At 38.4% G+C, this 20,499-nt stretch overlaps 1 protein-coding gene across 6 annotated transcripts in view; it reads right to left on the bottom strand.

Moving 5' to 3' along the window:
* Positions 1-2,295: 2,295 nt before the first annotated feature.
* Dgkb (diacylglycerol kinase beta) overlaps positions 2,296-20,499 on the bottom strand; it is a 632,546-nt gene continuing 614,342 nt past the window's right edge. For all 6 annotated transcript variants that reach the window (XM_059279660.1, XM_059279662.1, XM_059279664.1 and 3 more), the window contains one exon: positions 2,296-5,774. In XM_059279660.1, coding sequence (XP_059135643.1) covers positions 5,667-5,774 — 108 coding nt within the window. In that variant the 3' untranslated portion in view covers positions 2,296-5,666. The remainder of the gene's footprint in view (positions 5,775-20,499) is intronic.

The following is a 20,499-nucleotide window of genomic DNA, read 5'->3' as shown; positions in this document are numbered from 1 at the left end:
CAGGATACTGCCTTGGGTCTCAGTTGACTTCCTGTTGACCAAAAGATGTAACACTCTCAGTTCCAGCACCATATCTGCCTGTATACCACCATGGCCTCATCATGATGACAATGGACTGAACCTCTGAAACTGTAAATGAGCCACCTCAATTAAATGTTTCCTTTATAAGAGTTGTCGTGGTCATGGTGTCTCTTCACAGCAATAAAAACCTTAACTAAGACAGAAGTTGGTACTGCTGTGTCAGGCATGACTATATTTTCTTTTGGAGTAATATGGACTTTGGGACTGTGGATTAGAAAAGCAGTTGAACATTTTAAGTGCTGCTTAATGGGACATAATAATAGGAGCATGGAAGACAGTGGGTGCTGAGTGTGAATTGATGAACTGTGAGGTGATCACTCAAGATGTTTCAGAGGAGAAGAATTTTAGTATGTTGCCTAGAGATTGTTCTTGTGATATTTTGGGGAAGAAAGTAGCTGCTTTTTGCCCTTGTCCAAAGAGTCTGCTGAGGGTAAAGTGAAGAGTTTTTGATTAATTCCATTGACAGAGGAAATCTCAAAACAGCCTAGTATAGATTCTATCATGAGGTTCTAGTGTTCATGCTTGTAAAGACTTATAATGAAAAGCAAGCCAAGCAGGGAAAATTATAAAATGTAAATTTTGAGGGGAAAAAGAGCACCAAGAAGTGGAATGCAGGTAAGTCCTGTGTTCAAGGAGAAAAATGGATTAAGAAATGGAATATAGGGAGTGGTGACCTCAGGGCAAGATCCCACCCAACTAAGTTTCCAACCTATGAAAAGGAACTAAAGAAAAACTTAGAGCTCAGAGAGGTGGGGCACAATTTTAATCCCAGCCCTGGGAAGGCAGATGTCGGTGGATATTTGAGTTTGAGGCCAGCCTGGTCTAGAGTTGCAGTTTTAAGACAAGCAAGCTTAGATAGTGAAGTACAGAAAGCCATTGAAGTTCTAATTGAATGAGGGGGCCATGTTCTAGCCCCAATAAGAAGCAAAACTTGGCAGAAAGTAGCAAACCTTGGCAGCTTCAGTCATGTGGTTCTGGTTTTAGAGATAAGGATGGAAGAAACAGGTTATGGAGTTTGCCTCTGCACCTAAAGAAAGCTACTGAGACCAGGCATGTGTCAGGGATGTCCCTGAATCAAGGCCTACTCGAGAGGTCCTTGTATGAAGTTGTGAAGTTGAAGCCTGGATTGCCTTGGAGAATCCAAATAAGATGTTAGAGGTGCTAGAGTGCTGGAATACCTGCTGAGGAGAACTGCTATCAGGGAGTGAAATCAGCCCAAAAGAAATAAGTGTGTTGCAGACAACAGAGCTGAACCAAGTTGGAGATCTGAAGAGCACTTTGATGTAGAATTTGGAGTTTGCCCAGCTGGTTTTTGGTTTTGTTTTGGTCCAGCATATCCTCACTATTCTCCCTTCCCTGCACTTTGGAATGGTAATGTATAGCCTGTGCCATTATATATTGGAAGTATGTGATCTGCTTTTTTATTTTAATTTTTACAGATTATTACAGTTAAGTGATTGCATGAATCTCAGAAGAGGCTTTGAACTTTGGACTTTAAAACGTTGTTGAGACTGTGATAGACTATGGGGACTTTTGAATTTAGACTAAATTAATTTTATATTAAAATATTGTTGAAAACCTATGGGGCCAGGAAGTGTAATGTGATAGTTTAAATCTTATTTTCCCCCATAATCCATAGTGAGTGTCACTATTAGGAGATATGGTTCTGTTGAAGTGGGTATGACCTTGTGTGTCATTGTGGGGGGTGGGCTTTGAGGTTTCCTATGCTCAGGATATCACCCAGTGTCTCAGTTAACTCCTGTTGCCTTCAAGATGTAGCACTTTTAGCTCCAGCACCACATCTGCCTGTATTCGGCCATGCTCCTCATCATGATGATAATGAACTGAACCTCTGAAACTGTAAGTGAGCCACCCTCAATTATATGTTTCCTTTATTAGAGTTGCCATGGTCATGGCATCTCCTCACAGCAATAAAAACCTTAACTAAACCACAAAGTAGTTTGATCCCTAAATACGAAGTTCTTGCTCCTGATAAAGGCAGGGTGGCTGGTCCAGGTCCTCTAATGGAAAGCTTCTGAGGATGTTCTCATGGATATTAAAAATGAAGGGAGGATTTGGTGCAGAATGAATGATACACAAGCGAATGGTTAACACTTTTATTTCAAAAACCAGGATTTATACATAACACTTTCTGAGAAAATAATTAAGATACTTTAATTAAACAAACCCTATGTTTTAGACACAATAAGAATATATAGAAAGATTCAAATGAGAATTTCCTCAAACCTTTAAACACAATGCAGTTCAATTGGCTGGTTTAAGGGTCTGATTTCTGTCTTTCACAGAATGAAAGGCTTTTATGAGATTTATTTATTCGTTTTTATTAAATTCCACAGCCTCAATATACTTTAAAGGGCTTTACCTTTTAATGTGAAATATAAGTTATGCATTGAGTAATTCTTCGAGGGTTATCTGTACCATAAACAGTATACTTTTCTTTTCAAAACAAACAGAAAACCAGCTAACACTAACAGAAAAAGGAAAGGGACCATTGAAAAGTCCGATCTTGCTTGAGTAGCATAGACAGTCTCAGACTCAAACAGATTCTGCCCTGAAAACTGTACTTGCCTCCAGCCCCTAAAAGCAGACAACTGGACAATCTGTGGAATGTGTGCATGACTCCTTGGTACTCACTTTTTTACGTTCAGGAGATTGTCTGGACTGAACACCTGATCAGTTACATCTAGAATGAATACAGGCACATGACCCATTCAAAGTAAAAAGATTTTCCCTTCTATTACAAAATCCTGATCATCACTTTCCACATCAATTACAGATAATATGCACATGGTCAGAAGTGAGAAAATACACACATGACCTTTGAAATTCTAGTTCCACTGAGATATCATCCTTCCTGTTTCCCGAAAGTGTGCGCTTTAGGTTAATTCTGGCATCTGTCTTCTCTCATTAACAATTTAGTATATGGCAGTGTGTAGCAGGGTATGAAACTCCATCCTCAAAATCCTGACCCTTGTAAGTTAGGGCAGTATTCATTTTCACACCCCTTCACTTAAAACTCTATCACTAGTATGCCTACTCTAGCTAAAAGAGGTTGACTCAACACCTCCAACACCCACACGCCTGGAAGAAAAGTTTCCATTTTGTAAAGCTAACATTCATTATTCAGTATTTTAATATGCCATAGAACTCTCCATTTAGAATTTTCCTTAAAATATATATTCTTCACATGAAGCTGTCATAAAAAAGAAGAGAATATCTTCTCTTATTTCAAAATCATCAAAGTAGATTTTTAAAAAACTACTTTCCAAACCCCAGGAGTAGTGTACTCAAAGGGCAAGCACATCATTTATCTTAAAAAAAAATGAGTTTAGAAAAGTCAAATTTGATTTCTTTTTGAAGATTTATTAGTGTTACCCATGAATCCAATGGACTGAAATGTAGTGCCTCTTAGCACAGGCTGTGATCCTGCAGCAGAGCCCACTAGTTCTGTTCCTGAAATCATACAGGCCAGCTCTTTCATTTTCTACAATCATTTCCCAGTGCAAAAATGCTGCAAATGACTGAGAAACTGCTCCTGCCCAGGTGTCCTCCTGAACATAAAATAATTTGTGGATTCAGAGTAGTATTTTGACACAAGGTCTGCCTGCCCCATTTATAGAAAAACTCAACAATTTGTGTAAAAATATTTATCACCTGTAATCATAGATGGACAACAGCAGTGGGTGTGGTAAGGGACATTATGTTGGTGATGCTTTTCTGGTTGTGTGGAGTGTTATTTTGGTCTAGATTACTGTTCTGCTGAATAACTACTTTATTATTACTATGCTAGGACAACTGATTGCTGTACTTGATTTGTAATTTTAATCATAATTTTCCTGGGAAAGCTAAATTATGTCTGAATTCTATTCAAAAGCTTTTATTTTTAAAGCAATTAAAGTTATTGTTGATTGGTGTTTAGCATCCCATGTTCCTGGAATACTAAAGGAATACACTTTATACATAATCTTCCATTACAGACATTGCTTGAGAGCAGCTATTTGATACAACAGCATTCACTTGAGTTTTCAAACCAAAGAACTAAAATTACAGCAATTTCACTTGAAATCAATAAATCCATGCACAGGGTTGTATTCAACAGAATCACTAACTGCTATTTGTTATTCAAAGATGAATGAATCAATAGAAAAATAGAACTGATAAATCATTAGCACTTTAATGCAGAGCAGAGAGGAAAGCTGATAAATCATGCATTTCAAGCACACGTTTTCCTGCTAGCGTGTTTGAAAACATAAAACTTGCAGTGATGAGATTCAGGTCAGTATGACTGAACTACACTGAGGCTGCTCAGAAGTATTTCATTTCATATGATAGCCTCAAAGAAACACAATGAAAAGTAATAGTTCCACAATTTCTTTAAACAACCAAAGATGCAAACCATGCCACGAACACCTTAAACAGTGATCTAGGCCATTCTATATTCCCAAACATTTGAAATGTCATAGATATGGGGCTGGAATGAATGGGCAGTAAGGGGCTAATTGCATGCATGATTTGCTTTGATGAGCTCAATATTATTGCAGGTACCAATTTACCCTAGAAGGGAACCAATGCAGTCATTCGCCTTCTTGAAGTATTCTTAAAATAGCCATTAAGAATTAGTCATATATGGTAGAGGGACCCAAGGGCCACGAAATTGGCTGTTGAGCTTTGATCGTGTTGCATGATTTACTGTTTTTGAATAGTGAGCATTTTAATACAACAAGTGGGTAACTCACTCTGTTCCAACATTTTGCTTTTCACAAACTCATAAGAACTATAATTTTCTGATTCTTTGGTGGGAAACAGATTCATTAGGCACATAGTTTAAAACATCTATTTGGCTACTAGTGTGATTATACATCTGTGTCTACATTCTCATGCAGAAAGGACTAAGGCTCTTTATATTATCACAATTACTGCCAGTAACATATTTTCACTCATTTTTTTAATTGAAAACAAAGCTAAACAAAAAACATTTTCTATTTTTTAGCACAAGAAAAATCTTATGCCTGATATTTTAATGTCCATTCAGAAGAGTAAAGATGTTGAAGAAAGACTATTTAGATATAGCATGGTATCAGAGGCAACTACTTAATAAAATCTTTGATTTCAGCTCCTCCTTGAGACACAGGTCTAATACCATGGATACACTGATTCTAGCAGGGCAAAGGATGGCAGTTTGCACTCTGGATCATTGCAGCCTTACTTATTAGTGCTTGCCAACAATAGCAATTACGTCAAGAATCATTTCCCATCAGAGTTCCTTGCTCTTTCACAGGTTTTTCCTCACAGTTTGTAAATGGAGATGGGGTAAGACGTGTGTGGGAGACAGAAAAACCTAGGGGAATGCATGCAACTGAAATCTGCAGTATCACATCATATAAACGTCTACTTTTTTCATGCAAAGATGCCTATAAAAACAGAGACGATAAATTTCCTAATAGCCAAATTTTACATCAACCCAATAACAAAAACTGTTAATTCCATGATTCTGTCAGAGCAGGAGACTTGAAATCGTTCAAAGTGTTCCATGGCACATCCTATTGAAATTTCTCCTGACAGGGTCACTCCTTGCTTCGGTTTCTTGTTCTTTTGATGAGTGAACAGAATAACCCAGTTTTGGGGGGAGGGCCCATCAGCATTGGGGCTTGGTTCTTGTGTGTAATTTTTATCTAGGAAAGAGTAAAACAGAGGAAGAGTGGTATGAGGACACAATACCAAGTTCTGAGAAACTCTTCAGCTATATTTCATGAGTAACGAAAATAACACAAGGTTAAAATTCAACTTCAGAGTTTCATGATTTCAGAAATATTTTAAGGAAGACAAGGATATACATTTCAGTGGTACCCAAATGTTAACCCAAAGTAGAAATTAGTTGAAGTCACGATTTCAATATGGTCTTATATCTAGCTAACCTCACTTGTCCTACTTCAGTCTCCCAGAACTTTTACTTCGGAGTGCATGATTACCCAGTGTCATTTCGTGAACATTAGTCTTGTATTATTGAAACAGGAAAAGAGTCGCCATTACTGTATTCAGAGTCCCGACCATGGCCCAGCGATAGGAGGTACTTAGCATTCGACAAATCTTATTTATCTTTTTAATCAGATTGTTTCTCTCTTTGGACATGAGCTGCAAGGCTTCATTTCCAAACAATCATTAGAAATGAAAGTCAAAAGTTAACATGCATCAAAGGTCAGAAATGATCTTTCTAATTTGTTAATTAATTGGTGATACAATAGAATCAGACACCAAGAAGCCTCAGACACTCAGAGGCAGTGTTCTCAAGCTACTCATGTTGATTTCTGTGATATGAAACCACGAATCACCTTAAATGAGACAACCTTAAAGTAGATTATGTCTGCAATTTTCTCTAATTCAACTCTAAATTAGAGAAGACATTTTATGAATATATGCTATGCTCAAAGCTAATTGAAAGCAATTATCAAAGTGGCATTTTGTCTGTGACTTTAAGATACATTGTAAGATAATAAATGATTCTCATTATGTAATAAAAAGGTCACATCTTGCCTTTGGGCTACTGACGCTACGAGTTTTTCAAAAGCAATCTGAGACATTTTCTTTAGCGAACTGCGACTAATACAAGAGCCATCACTTATTAAATATCAGTTGTCACCTGGGCAGCATCCGCACCAGAGATGAGTATTCCTCTCGAAAAGAATCACCACCTCATTAAAAGCTGAAAAAGTGTATCTCCAAAAGTGCATACCTGACATTCTTCACTTGTCTTTCGCTAATAGCAATGAAGCAAAGAAAATAGATGTTTGTCACGTGAATTACATCATTAAATCAGTACTGGGACTTTTGGGAAATGAAAATTCACATTTTAGAGAGATATTTAAAAAACCAAATAAGCACAAAACTTTAAATATGTTGGACAGACTATGCTGTAAAAAAATACTTTTTTTATTATAAAAATAAATTGCCTTTGTAAAGGCCAATAAGCTCAGCATGGCCAAAACTCTGTGGATGCTAACTCTGTTTTTATTTTCGTTATCTATGAAATGAGAAATGGATAGCCATCAGTTAATATGTCAACATACGCACTACATATGTAGATTAAAAATCATCTCTACCAAACTTCCCTAATTCATTTTTCAAACACACTGAATCTTTTTTTTTATTAAGAGATTTTCTATTTGTTTTACATATCAACCATGGATTCCCCTGTTCTCCCTCCTCCTACCCCTCAACCTTCCCCCCAACCCACCCCCCATTCCTGCCTCCTCCAAGGCAAGGTCTCCCCTGAGGAGTCAGCAGAGCCTGGTATATTCAGCTGAGGCAGGTCCAAGCCCCTCCTCCCTGCACCAAGGCTGAGCAAAGTGTCTCAGCACAGGCACTAGGTTTCAAAAAGCTGGCTCATGCACTAAGGACAGGTCCTGGTCTCACTGCCTGGGGGCCCCCTAAACAGTGGAAGCTAAACAACTCACCTATCTAGAGGGCCTAGTCTAGTACCATGAGGACTCCTCAGCTATTGGTTCACAGTTCATGTGTTTCTACTAGCTTGGCTAGTTGTCTCTGTTTGTGGTCTTTAATCATCTATCTGTTTGTCTGTCTGTCTGTCTGTCTCTCTCTCTCTCTCTCTCTCTCTCTCTCTCTCTCTCTCTCTCTTTCTCTCTCTCTCTGCCCCTCTCTCTCTTCCCTCACTCTCTTTCTGTCTTTCATCTATCTATTTTATATTCTGGCTGCAATATCCCCTTCTTCCTCTCTTCCCTGTCCCTCTCCCCTCCTGCTTCTCTCTGTTCCCACCCCCACAATCCACTCCTTCATTTCTGTTTAGGAAAGGGCAGGTCTCCCATCAATATCAACAAAACATGGCATATCAAGTTGCAGTAAGACTAAGCACCTCCCCATGTATTAAGGCTGGGGGAAAGATGACCCAGGATGAGGACTAGGGTCCCAAAAGCCAGTAAAAGATTTGAAGACAGCCCCTGTTCCCACTGTTAGGAGACTCACAAGAGGACCAAGCTACACAACTGTCACAGATATGCAGAGGGCCAAGGTAAGTCCCATGAAGACTCTCTAGTTGTTGGTTCAGTCTATATGAGTCCAGGTTAGTGGATTCTGTGAGTTTTCTTGTGGTGTCCTTAACCCCTCTGGCTCCTACAATTCTTTCTCCCCCTCTTGCAGGATTCTCAAAGCTCTGCCTAAGCTTTGACTGTGGGTCTGCATCTGTTTCAATCAGTAACTGGATGAAGCCTCTCTGATGACAACTGGGCTAGGCACCAATCTATGAGTGTAGCAGAATATCGTTGGACATCATTAACATTGACAATTTTCTTCTTCCAATTGTGTTTGGTCCTATCCTAGGTCTCTGGGTCATCCAGCTTGTGGGTCCTGGTGCTCTAAGCAGTGTCAGGGGTGGGCTTACTCTCCTGGCATGGGTTTTAGGCCAGACAGGTCATTGGTTGGCCACTCCCTCAATCTCTAGACTACTCTTACACCAGCACATCCCATAGGCAGGACAGACTAGACTGAAGGTTATGTGGCTGGATTAGTTTCCTACTCCCTCCACTTGAAGTCTTGTCTGGTCACAGGAGATGTGTCCACTGTTGCTAGAATTCTTAGCTGGGGCCATCCTTGTGGATTCGTGGGAGATTCCCTTGCACCAAGTTTTTACCTGACCTTGAAATGTGCCCCCCTTCCAGTAGTCTCTTTCAGTACGCTCCCCCTCTGTCTGCCCCCCTGCAGACGTACCTGATCGCTCATGTTCCCATCCCCATCAGCCCTCAGCCCACTCACTAAATCTCTTTTCTTTCCCCTTCCCAGGGAGATCCCTGTGTTCCCTATTGAGCCCTCCTTGTTACCTAGCCTCTCTGAGTCTGTGGATTGTAGCACGGTTATTCTTTACTTTACAGCTAATATGCACTTATGAGTGAGTGCATACCATGTTTGTCTTTCTGGGTCTGGGTTACCTAACTCAGGATGATTTTTTTCTATTTCCATCCATTTGCCTGCAAATTTCATGATGTCATTATTTTTAACAGCTTATCACACTGAATCTTAAGCAATTGATTTGTTTTTATTCTTGTTTATTGGTTTATTCTTTGAAAGTTTCATTCATTTATCACTTATCTTCCTCCTGACCAACTACCTTTTCCCTTTCAGCAAGTCCTTTTCCCGCTTCCCTGTCTTCTTATTGTTGAGTGACCTGGTGGTTTAACACGGCCACTTATGAAGATGTGGGTGTTAAATTATCCTTTGGAGCGCAAACAATTCACCAATAGCTCCACCTGTGAACACTTCCTCTCCTCTAGGGGCCCTGGATCACCATTGACTCTCTGGTGGGTAAAAGACTCCTCGTCCATCCTCTGTTTACTGGCTCAGTCTCAAAGCAACTGACTTTTAACTCTGGATCCCTTTGATGGAATCTCATACAGCACCATTCATCATTTACTCACTTCGTAGAAATTATCTTAATTTTACTTTACTTCAGACATTGTAACAAGAAATTAGAGTAAATAAAATATGTAATCATTGTTGCCATGAAGTTATAGTGCCCTAAGAAAGAAAAATGAAGAAGCATGTACAGTAATATCATAAGTGCTGAAACAGGAAGTTAACCAGAAAAGGACTATTTTTCTGTTCTGAAGTTGAATCATTTTATGCAAAATATTGTTTTTCAATGAGCACCTAAGAGCGTAGTTATCGTATATTACTTACATGATGACTCTACTTTCAAACCAAAATAAACAAAATAAAAACATAAATTTTGTATTTGTAGTTCCTGGTCTACATCTATTATCAGTTCTAATAGGATTGGGTCATTTTGGAAAATGAGATAATTATCAGCAATATTGTTAAGATTTTCAAAGAAATAGTTCTAGCCACATAAAACCAGCATCAATTTAGGATGAAGTACAGCCAACAGTTCACATGGTGAATATCTATGAGACTTCTATACTGGACATCATTTAAAAAGAATAAGTCTTTTGTTTTTGTTCTATCAAAAAACAGCATAATGTCTCACTCAGTCCTTTTGATATAATAGGGCCGTAATGCTCAGCTTGCATCTTCAGGCTGGAAGACATGTATTAGCCAGTTTTGTTTTTGCAGTTTTCTGCAAACTGTTCTCTTGGTTGTTTGGCCTTTCCTATGGTCAATGTACACTATTATATTTTTAAAATATAAATTATTTCTATAAAAACAAAATGAGAAACAATTGGTTTTATTTTCCTTTTTGCCAGAAGATATAACAAGGAAGAAATTTGCACTCATAAACTTGCTAACATATATCCAAGCTGTTAGTATACAGCATCTCATTGGATAATTATATGTCTTCGTACTTAGCTGAAGTGAAAACAATCCCATTAAGGATGTAGATGCATGAAGACCAAAGAACATTACTATAATATGTGCAAGATGATAAATATTGTCCTCAATGGCCAGGCATTCTACTCTTCTAGAAAATTACAGTGGGATAAGGAAGGCAATTCTTCTGAGTGGGGCATAGTACATGCCTATAATTGTTACACCTGGGAGGCTGAGGCTGGAGGAACATGGCTAGATCCAGTCTCAAATGGAAAATCAAAAACCAAACCAAACTAACCAACAAAGAAACACACACACACACACACACACACACACACACACACACACACACACACACGCGCGCGCGCGCGCGCGCACAGGGATTCCCACTGATTGGAGTTTGATGGTGGTGGTAGTATGAGCCTGTAATGCCAGCCCTCAGGAGGCTGAGGCAGGAGGAGAACCGGCTAGAACCAGTCTCAAATAGAAAATTCCACTGGAAACTTGGAGGTAGAGTGTATTAGAGTGGAGAAGAAGAGGAAGAGAGGGAGAGGGAGAAAGAGTTCAAATGCAGTTACTCGGTAACTGGGAACAGCATCCCTACTAGCTAGCACATGCTGTCAAATGAAAGCCACAGTATCAGGAATGGGTTACTTTTTTTGTTATTGGCCAGGAGGTTCCAGAGACCCCCAAATATTATAAGCTATTGCCATTCCTTTGGACTAGCTTCCAGAACTTGATAGCAAGTCCTCACATATATGAGTCAGAAATTAAGAATGATAGCACATACATACACAGTTTGTACATGGCAAGTAAAAAATTTAAAGAACATTAGCAAGAATATATGAAGATTTAGTTAGATTTATTGTAGCAAGATTTCTGCTAAGTACTTTGCACATGCTGTTGGATGCTGCTTGGTTCATCCAGCTCTGAGCTGACCTCAACTAAAAGTCATTCAAATGAAAATAAACAGTGTTATGGAAAAGTATGGAATTGAAGTATTATTTCATGAAAGTGATAAAGGAAGGGGCTGACACCTTCTTGTGTTCAGAGCAGAAGGTAAACGGCATTAGCACTTTCTTCAGAGATTTACTGCCACAAACGTACAGCAGGAGAGAAGAGATATGAGTCTTCTTTTTTTTTTTTTTTTACTTCCTAAACATCATGTGGCTCAGGTCATTGGTAAATATTTATGTGGTTTCCTGTCACCTAACATCAAATATTTCTACCTAGTTTTCCTATGAAAATTAGAGTTTACCTTGCTTTTCTAGTCTGAACAAACGCTATAAAACACCCTTTCCCCTGAGGCATATCTATTTATGTAAATTCTTCAAGCATTTTGATAAGACTGGAACAGAGGTGGGCTTCATTTTTTTTAAGGAACTCTCAGATTGCTATAGGTTCAGTCTTGAGCATCTCCAAAGGCATTAAAGGTTTACTCCGTAGCTTGTGGTGCTATTGGGAGGAAGTGGAACTTTAGTCTTATGGGAGGAAGTTAGGTCATTGGGGGTGTGCTCTTAAAGTGATATTGAAACATGTAGTCCCTTCTCTCTCTTGTGTTTAATGGCTGCTTTCTCTGCCAGGTGTTAGCTCCATGGTATTCACTACCATCATAGACCCGACAACCGGACCGTGGAACTCTGGACTACAGCTTCTGAGGTTGTAAACCTTTCCTCCCTATGCATTATTTCTCTTGAGCATTTTTATCAAGCTGAAAGAAATCTGATTAGCATACCTACTTTGAAAAGACTAATTCTGTGATTTTACATTTTCCTTTATCTGATTTTATTCATCCATCAATCCTAAGCTGTGTGTGTCAACATTTTTGTTTTATGTAAAAGGCTAAATAAATGTGGTTTCGGTAATCTGAATAACACATTCATTTTTAAGTGCAAGAGCAGAGTTTGAGAACTGACCCTCCCTGATCTCACCTTGCTAACCACCCCCTCTGTACCTTGCTATCATCTATTTTCCTGGAAAACTCCTCCTTTCTGATGATGATAGCCAAAGTTCAACAGAGGAGTGCTGTGTGTGTGTTGTGCATGGAGCTGCAGAGACACTGTCAAGATGCAATTTGTCACGGTGGAATCTGCACTTTGTTCTCATCAGCATAATTAGGGATTAGGTGCCAGACGTGAGGTAGGACAATCAGAAGGCAGGGCAAGGCCGTGATCCATTCAAGAAGTGAAACAGACTTTAGTTATGGGAGTGCCAAACTGAATTTAGCAGGGGCAGGGTTAAAAGACGCCAAGCAGGCACAGCCTATGGAACATGTGATTTGGTTGTGCTGGGCACTGGAAAAGGAGAATGTGTTTTTAAGTCTTTTATGCCTCTAAATCTGAATTGCCATGTGTGAAGTTATAGAAAGGAAAGCACTTTTGGCAGGGGTGATGACTGGGAAGTTGGTGATGTCAGTGTTCAGTATGACACTCTGAAGGAGAGGTCCAATGTCTTTGGATTTGTGGGTGTGGAGTTCAGAAGGAATATGTAAATTTAACATACCCACAATAACTCTAGAATAGGTTACTGACACCATAGCAAGTGTGAAATGTAGGTTCATGATTTTTTTAAACAGGAGGATATTGAAACTGACAGTTGAAGCAAGAGAATGACATCCTGTGAAAGACATGACTACAGATTGCCAGAGAAGTGAGTGATCACTGAAAGGCAGTGATACCATATTCTGCTCTGTCTTCAATGTGGGCTAGTCCTTATCTATTACATAGTATGTAATTTCCAAAGCAGATGTGCTTGAAGGACATGCATGCTGAAATTTGTCACAATGGTCTGCATAGAATGTATGCAAGCTATTAAAACATGTAACCTCATTCTAATTATTTAAATTGTGTTTGAGAGCTGAATGTGGCAAGGTGTTTAAACAGATGTTCATACAGTTGTGAAGCTGGTAAACGTCCACATTTCTGTGGAGGGATGGATAGTAAATGCTTGTGGCTTTGTGAGCTATGTGGTCTTCATCTGTTCCACTCCACACTGCTGCTTCGGTTCAGTGTTGTTGGACTATGTGAAAATCAAGGAGTAGCACTGTTCCAATAAAACTTTATTTATGGAAACTGAAATTGGGATTTCATAAAATTTTCACATTATGAAAGATTACTCTTCTTTTGATTTCTTTTCCTTACCATTTACATGAGAACCATTATTATAAGCAGCCATATAAAACATGGGCACAATTTGGTGACCTTTAGTGGAATTAAGTTCTATATTGAAAAAATCCAATGCTAAACTGGGAGTTACAAAGTGAAACCTTTTTAAATTTAAAATTATGTTATAGGAAATGATCAATAGCTGCATGATGAAAATAATTTTTAGTGGTATGTCTTTGCTATATTAAATGCCATCATTCAGAACTTCTTTAGTGAAAAATTCTCAATTGGAATGTATGCTAACAGTTCTGAGTTTCAGAAAAACCCAGCCTTTAGTGTTAAGGCTCCTCAAGGTAATACAATTTTGACATCACAGTTACTACAGAATGTCCATTGTATGATGCCATGATAGTTGACATTCTCAACCATGTGTCTAGTGCTTTGATGAGTGAACGCACTCTAGTTAACCCAATCTGAAGTAAAAAGTACTGATAGTTTTCCAGATTCCCCCACTTCAAGGAATTGTTTCATCATTTTCAGCTGCTCAAGAAGACTCAGAAACTTAGTTCATCCTTAAATGACCCTTTTCTCACTTCTCTAAACAATTTCCTACTGAATGAGGTTGATTTTCTGTGTTTAGGCTCTACTGTTGCAGAAGCCCTGCAACACTGGTTACTCCCAGTGCACAGTCTCGACACGATCACTTCAGCCTGTATCCCTCTTGCTCAAACCTCTCCTCAGTTCAACATGACTCTTGACCCACAGCTGAAGAGTCTTTCTGTGAGCTTCAAGGCCCTGTTGCATCACAGGAATCACTCCTACTGAAGTACCTGCTTTGCTTATAGCTCCTTTCTTTCAGTTCAACTTCTGTCTTGTTTACGCTCAGGTCCTTACATGCTATACACCTTCCCACATTGCTACTTTTTCCCTATTGGACATGTTTTCTTCCCTTTTGGATTGGTTATTTACTATTCATCTTTTGATTTTCAATTTGCTTTGAAATTCTGTGAAAGCTTTCCTGGACACTCTCTCTCTCTTTCTCTCAGTTCTTCCACAACTTTTGTATGAATTTTTTGTCACCCCAAATAAAGCCTGTGGAACTGTGTTCAGAATTTTCAAATAAATAGAAACAATAAATTATTAAATTCTATGCAGGTTATTTTCATTAAGAGTTATTGAATTTGTATTGGTTAAGATTCTTATGAAATACTGGTTCTTATTTTGGAATCAATACAGTTGCTTGCCTCTTTATGAAAAGCTTATAGTACATTAGCTTAGTTACTAATCTTATTATCTGCATGAACTCCAAGCTACCAGAGCAGCAGTGAAATGGGCACAAGGCAAATATGAGACAAGACCCGGGCTCAGGTCTGGCGATCCATTCGAAGATGATCTTTAATTGCTGAAAGAACTCAATCCTGTGAGTCAGTCTACTGATGGACATCGGCTAGGATACACCTCTGAGCTGACCCACTGTAGAGAAAGATGCCAGAATTCGGCCTACGTACATATTTTGATGCTATTGAAAGCTAATACTTCATTCATCTCTCCTTGCTCTCTGTTCCCTGTCTCGTGTGTCCAGAATTCTGTTAGGTGCAATTAGTTCTCTCTCTTTTAACAATTGCAGTCTTGCATTACAACATTCTAAATGCATAAGGTACTGTGCATTGGTACACTGCTCATTATGTATCATGTTTTTACATATTGTGTCCAGTTGGTTTTAGAATTCTTACTGAAAGGTTTAAATATGAGAGATTATTATTTTTAGCTAAATAGAATTAATTTTCAAAATGAAACCAACAATTCTTTGAAAATAAGCAATGAAAGACCATTTTAGTTTTATTAATAATATTTAAATTGAACATATTAAGGTGAAGAGCTATAAGACAGGTAAGTCTAATTATAAACATAGCATTTGGGATAACTTTAAAAAATATAATAGGGCAATAAAAATTATTTAAAATATTTTGCTTGAATTGCAATCAAATTTAATCAGTGTGGCATTAATTAAGCTCTAATAATGTACTTCAGTATCTTTCCTAAGTAGTGTGATCCATTTCCCCTTCATCCAGTTTGAATTGTGCACATTATGGTGTCATCATCATTTTAAAACATACTGAGAAAATGACAGAGCTGCAAAATTAAAATAAATGATTAATGATATTTTTTTCATGTTTTATACTAATAGGTATTACTGGGCTTTTAAATTAATAGAGCTGTCAAGCAATGAACCGAAATGGAAATTATATATTCCAGAAACACCTAGAGATGACACTGTGGAATATTTTAAGTTTTAATTAGGAGGGGCAGTTGTTTTGTCCCCTGTAACCACTGAAAATTAATTGGAAATTAGTCACAACCAATGCGTTTTTTTTTTTTTTTCCCTTTAACAACCTGAAATGAGGAGACTGCAGCTTTGTGCCTTGCCAGTCTTGTTTGGGGGCCAGACCGTGCAGGCAGTAAATTGCATTGTCAATTACAAAAAACAACAACTGTTGTGAAAATAGGAAAAATTAGGTACAGGTAAACAGAACTAATTAATGCACAAGTAACAGGGGAACACATAAAATAATGCCCGCCTAAACACTAACTTGTCAGTCTTTGAAAAAAATTAAAGTTTAGAAATGTAAATGTATGCAAAATATTTACCAATTAAGACTTAGTTAAAGGACGCATGCCCTGTATTTTATCTTAACCACGTTTGCAGCATTATTTCTACTCACACCTTAGACTATGTCGTGCACTCCTAGAAGGAGCACTTTGCGTGATCAAGTGTATTTCATGTTAATTTTATAGTCCTCCAAATAGGAAGACGGATACTCACTAAATAACAAAATGTAATATTTCCTTCAGTAGGGAGTTACAACTTTTCTGTGTTTAAATATTTAGGCCCAATGTCATTTCTTTTGTTCCTTTGGTATTTATTTACTTATTTTATTCCTTGACAGTTTCATAATTGTACATGATGATTTTTTCACCCCATCATCCTGTCTCATGCTCCCCCTCCTGCTGAAATCCTTTTCCTCAGCAAGTCTCTCTTCTACTTTCTTGTCTAGTGTGTGTGTGTGTGTGTGTGTGTGTGTGTGTGTGTGTGTGTGTCCTACTGAGTTCAACTAGGATTATTTACATAGGTGTGGGTGGGAAGATTATTTACTGGAACATAGGCAATGTCCCATGTATCAGTGGCTACACCACTAGAGAAAATGACATCTGTTCTTCCAACAACTATTAACTGTCAGTAGTCAGGGAAATGTGTGTAGGCCCAGTCCAATTTCTAGGCACACACACAAATTCACTATTTGCATTTTTCTACTTATAATTTATGGATTACTCATTTTCATTCATAACTAAAAATACATTTGCTTCTTGCTGGATATGTTCCACACCCTTATAAAGTAAACGATTAGAACAGTACAAGATTCTCTGAAACTAATATCTGTCAACTCAGGAAAGGGACAAGCAGGAAACAAAAGAAAGGACTGCCAAACTTTGCCAAGACAAAGTAGGACAGCCCTTCACAGATAAGTCTGTCAGATTTGCTAGGCCTGTAGGCTGAAGATGGATGTCCCAATGTTGCAGAGGCCCTGTCACATGAGGAGTTGGTGAGGTAAGACATGGTAGCTGTGGCTTGCTCTGCTTCTCTGATCTTTCAGCTTTCACCCTGATGTCGGGCTCCAGGTTTTTATTATAAGACCATTTAGGATTCGTGCAACACAGGAGTGATAAGTTACAGTAGCTATGTAACTGTCAAAGAGAAAATAATCAACCTGGTGCTTCAAACATTACTTAATAATACTTAAAGTTAATCAGTTTAGTGTAAGGGCCTGAAGAGATTCAAGTTAGGAAAATTTACTGATAATTTTACAACATTCATCTATTCTGAATAAATTCTGATCTAATTTTGTTTTTAGATGATTATTAAACATAATCTATATTATTGTGACATACTGTCATTTTCCTGTGAGATCATCTGCAAATTCTAGTGGAAAACAATGAAACTCACTATTTCTTTTTCTGTCCAAACACTCTGTCCAAAACTTAGACATATGTCAGACTTTGTCCCATCATAAAATCAGATGCATTTATCTCTTCTTTCCAGTTCCATCTAAGATTATGGCAAAGTTACTCTAAATATAAAGCAAGAAGTCAGGTGAGGTGGCACATACCTCTAAGCCTAGCACTCAGGTAGGCAGACCTCTGTGAGTTCAAGGCCAGTCTATTTCTACATAGTTCCAGAACAGCCAAAGCTACATAGTGAGCTCTTGTCTCAAAAAACCAAAACCAAAACCACAAACAAAATCAAAGAAACAAAAACCAAAACAAACAACAAATGAACAACCCCCCCCCACACACACACACAAAAAAAAAAAACCCAACTAACCAACCAACAAAGGAACAAAAACCCAGGAAGAAATTTCAAGGGCATTATATTAAAATTAAAAGTACTGTAAAAATACAGTACTAAACTTACACCATAAAATCATCGCTTCTTTCTTTGTGTTACTAAATACCATCAGTCATAATCTCAGCACCCTTTTACTATTCCCTTGTGATGTATAGTAATTGATGTCAGTAGTAAGAGAGTCTTTTCAAGAACCTTGAGTAATTCTGAAATCCAGAGGCCATGTAAACCACAGAAGAGGAGACCTTGTGCTCTGGACTGCCTTTATTTCTCCTTCACCCGGATGGAGAGACACTTAACTTCCTAAGTGGTTTTTTTTCCCTCCCTCCTTACAGAAATTCCATAAAACATTGCTTTCAAGGAGTGAAAAGTATTTTTAACTTCTGACTGCATGCAATTTCTGCTAAAGTGCAAGAAAAGTTGACTATTTCGGTTGCAGATGCCAGCTTGCTCAAAATAACATTTAAAATAGTAAAACCTAGAATGGTTTTCAAATAAAAACTGATGAAAAGAAGTTGCTAACAAAATGGCTGTGATTCTGTCAAACAGAGTGGCAAGGTCTTAGAATTTCTAATCTGTCTTTAGTCCTCAGGCTGGGGGTCGTGACTTAAATAGTAAATATAAGGAGATCCAAATGCTGTATTAAAAAAGGACAAATCTAGAGTGGGGTTTTTGTTGCTCAAATCTGTCCCATTCTCTCCTAATTCTTCCCTGGTATTGTTATTTGACTGAAGTAATTTCTTGGTGGGAACTGCTCCATGTTGGAGTTGACTTTGAGAATGTGTGTTGTTGTTGTTGTTTTAAAAACCCAAAGAGCTAGGAATGTGGCTTAGTTGGTAAAGTCCTTGCTTAGCACACATGAAGCCCTGGGCTTGATGGCCCACACTGCATCAATCGGGACTTAATAGCATACCCTTGGACTCTCAGCTGTTGAGGGATAGAGAAGAAAAAATATAAATTCAAGGTCAGTTTTAGCTATACAACAGTTGAAACAAGCCTGACTGTGGTTACATAACACCTTGTATAAGTAAAATGAAAAGCAAAAACAAAAACAAAAGCAATATAAACACATAAAACAAAACAAGTACTATTATGTTTCCTAATAACACGTATGAAATGCCTATTTACATGATATTCCCAAATAGAGAGCAATTTCATGCCTTTCAACTGCACGGACTTTGAGAAGGTCATTAAAACAACCCCTTCTTAAACTAGCTTCTAGTATCAATGCCTGGTCAGGGCAAAGAGTAAGTGGCATGCCTTTCAACTGCATGGACTTTGAGAAGGTCATTAAAACAACCCCTTCTTAAACTAGCTTCTAGTATCAATGCCTGGTCAGGGCAAAGAGTAAGTGGCTGGCGTCTTCCTGGGCTGACTGGCTGTTGGACAGCCATACTTCTTTCCTTATCAGCAATATTCAGAAAGCTTCTGAAGCCTGCTACTCTCTTCTCTGAACCTGCTGTGTCCTTTGGCAAACAAGTATAAGACCAGATGACACAAAGAGCAGGAGAAAAGGGCTTGGGAAGAGTCCTGTAACTCTGCCTCATGACCTTGGATAGCACCCTGAACTTCACAGTCTAAAAGTCTCCTTCTCTCTCATGTCCAATAGTCATGGAAGTGTTTCCACATACAAAACAATCTTCAAAGAAAATATCTATGTGCTTACTCAAATCATTACTGAAGCACAGAAATATCTGAGATATTAACATTTTCTTTAGAGGTAAGTGTGAGAGCGTTAAAGCTGTTATGGTCAAGAATTTTCACTCAAGCAAGGTAGACACTGCCTTAAATTGCCCAAATACAGCGCTCAGGTGTGGCAAAAAAATGAATGCAAATTTTAAAAATGAATACGATTTTTAACAGTCAAGTTTTAGGGCATTTATAAGACTTGTTTAGTGGTTTTGAAAGAGATATGGAAGTGGAAAATATATTGTGAAATTTCCAAGTCAGCAGATGGACACTTGTGGATAATATGCTGACATGATGGAGGGAATTCAAACAGATCTCAAAACAGCCCTAGGCAATAAAAACTGATGCACAGGGGCAGGGTCCTTCCTTAAGTAAAAATTAAGTCAGAGGCACTGCACTCTCCTGACATTACTGCAGACCCTGAGCAGACAGCTTGAGGCAGCTATCAGAGAGGCTGAAAAGCCAGCCAGGCTGATTTGGGGAAAAATTCAGAGCATGAAGTGGACCAAATTAAGCACAAGGTTTGTGAATGCCACCCCATCTTTCTTGTACTTCCTGGCTTGCATTTAAAGACAACTATTTTATTTATAGCAGATGTGCATCCCAAGTACATCCAGGAAGGCCGAAGAGAAATTGTATTTTTCTTATTCAAGGAGTAGGAACAAGAACCCTCTGCATTAGAGATTAGTGAAGTGACTGCTGCCCCCTGCCCACACACACACACTCTAATGCCTTCCATCTTGTCTCCTTTCAATTGCATGGCAGAGTCAGGTGCCTAAAACTCAGAAGAGGAGAACCCTCCTCTGATAGAGAAATTATGGCCTCAGAAGAACAAGGAAAAGCCCTGTCTGCCTATATCCCCCAAGTCTTCAGAGTAAGCTCTGTTTTAAATGTTCTGCATGCTTTTCTTTTCTTTTGCCTGTTTGCTTT

Source organism: Peromyscus eremicus, chromosome 14 (assembly GCF_949786415.1).
Source record: "Peromyscus eremicus chromosome 14, PerEre_H2_v1, whole genome shotgun sequence".
Classification (NCBI taxonomy): Eukaryota; Metazoa; Chordata; class Mammalia; order Rodentia; family Cricetidae; genus Peromyscus; species Peromyscus eremicus.
This window is presented reverse-complemented; position numbering and strand designations above follow the sequence as displayed.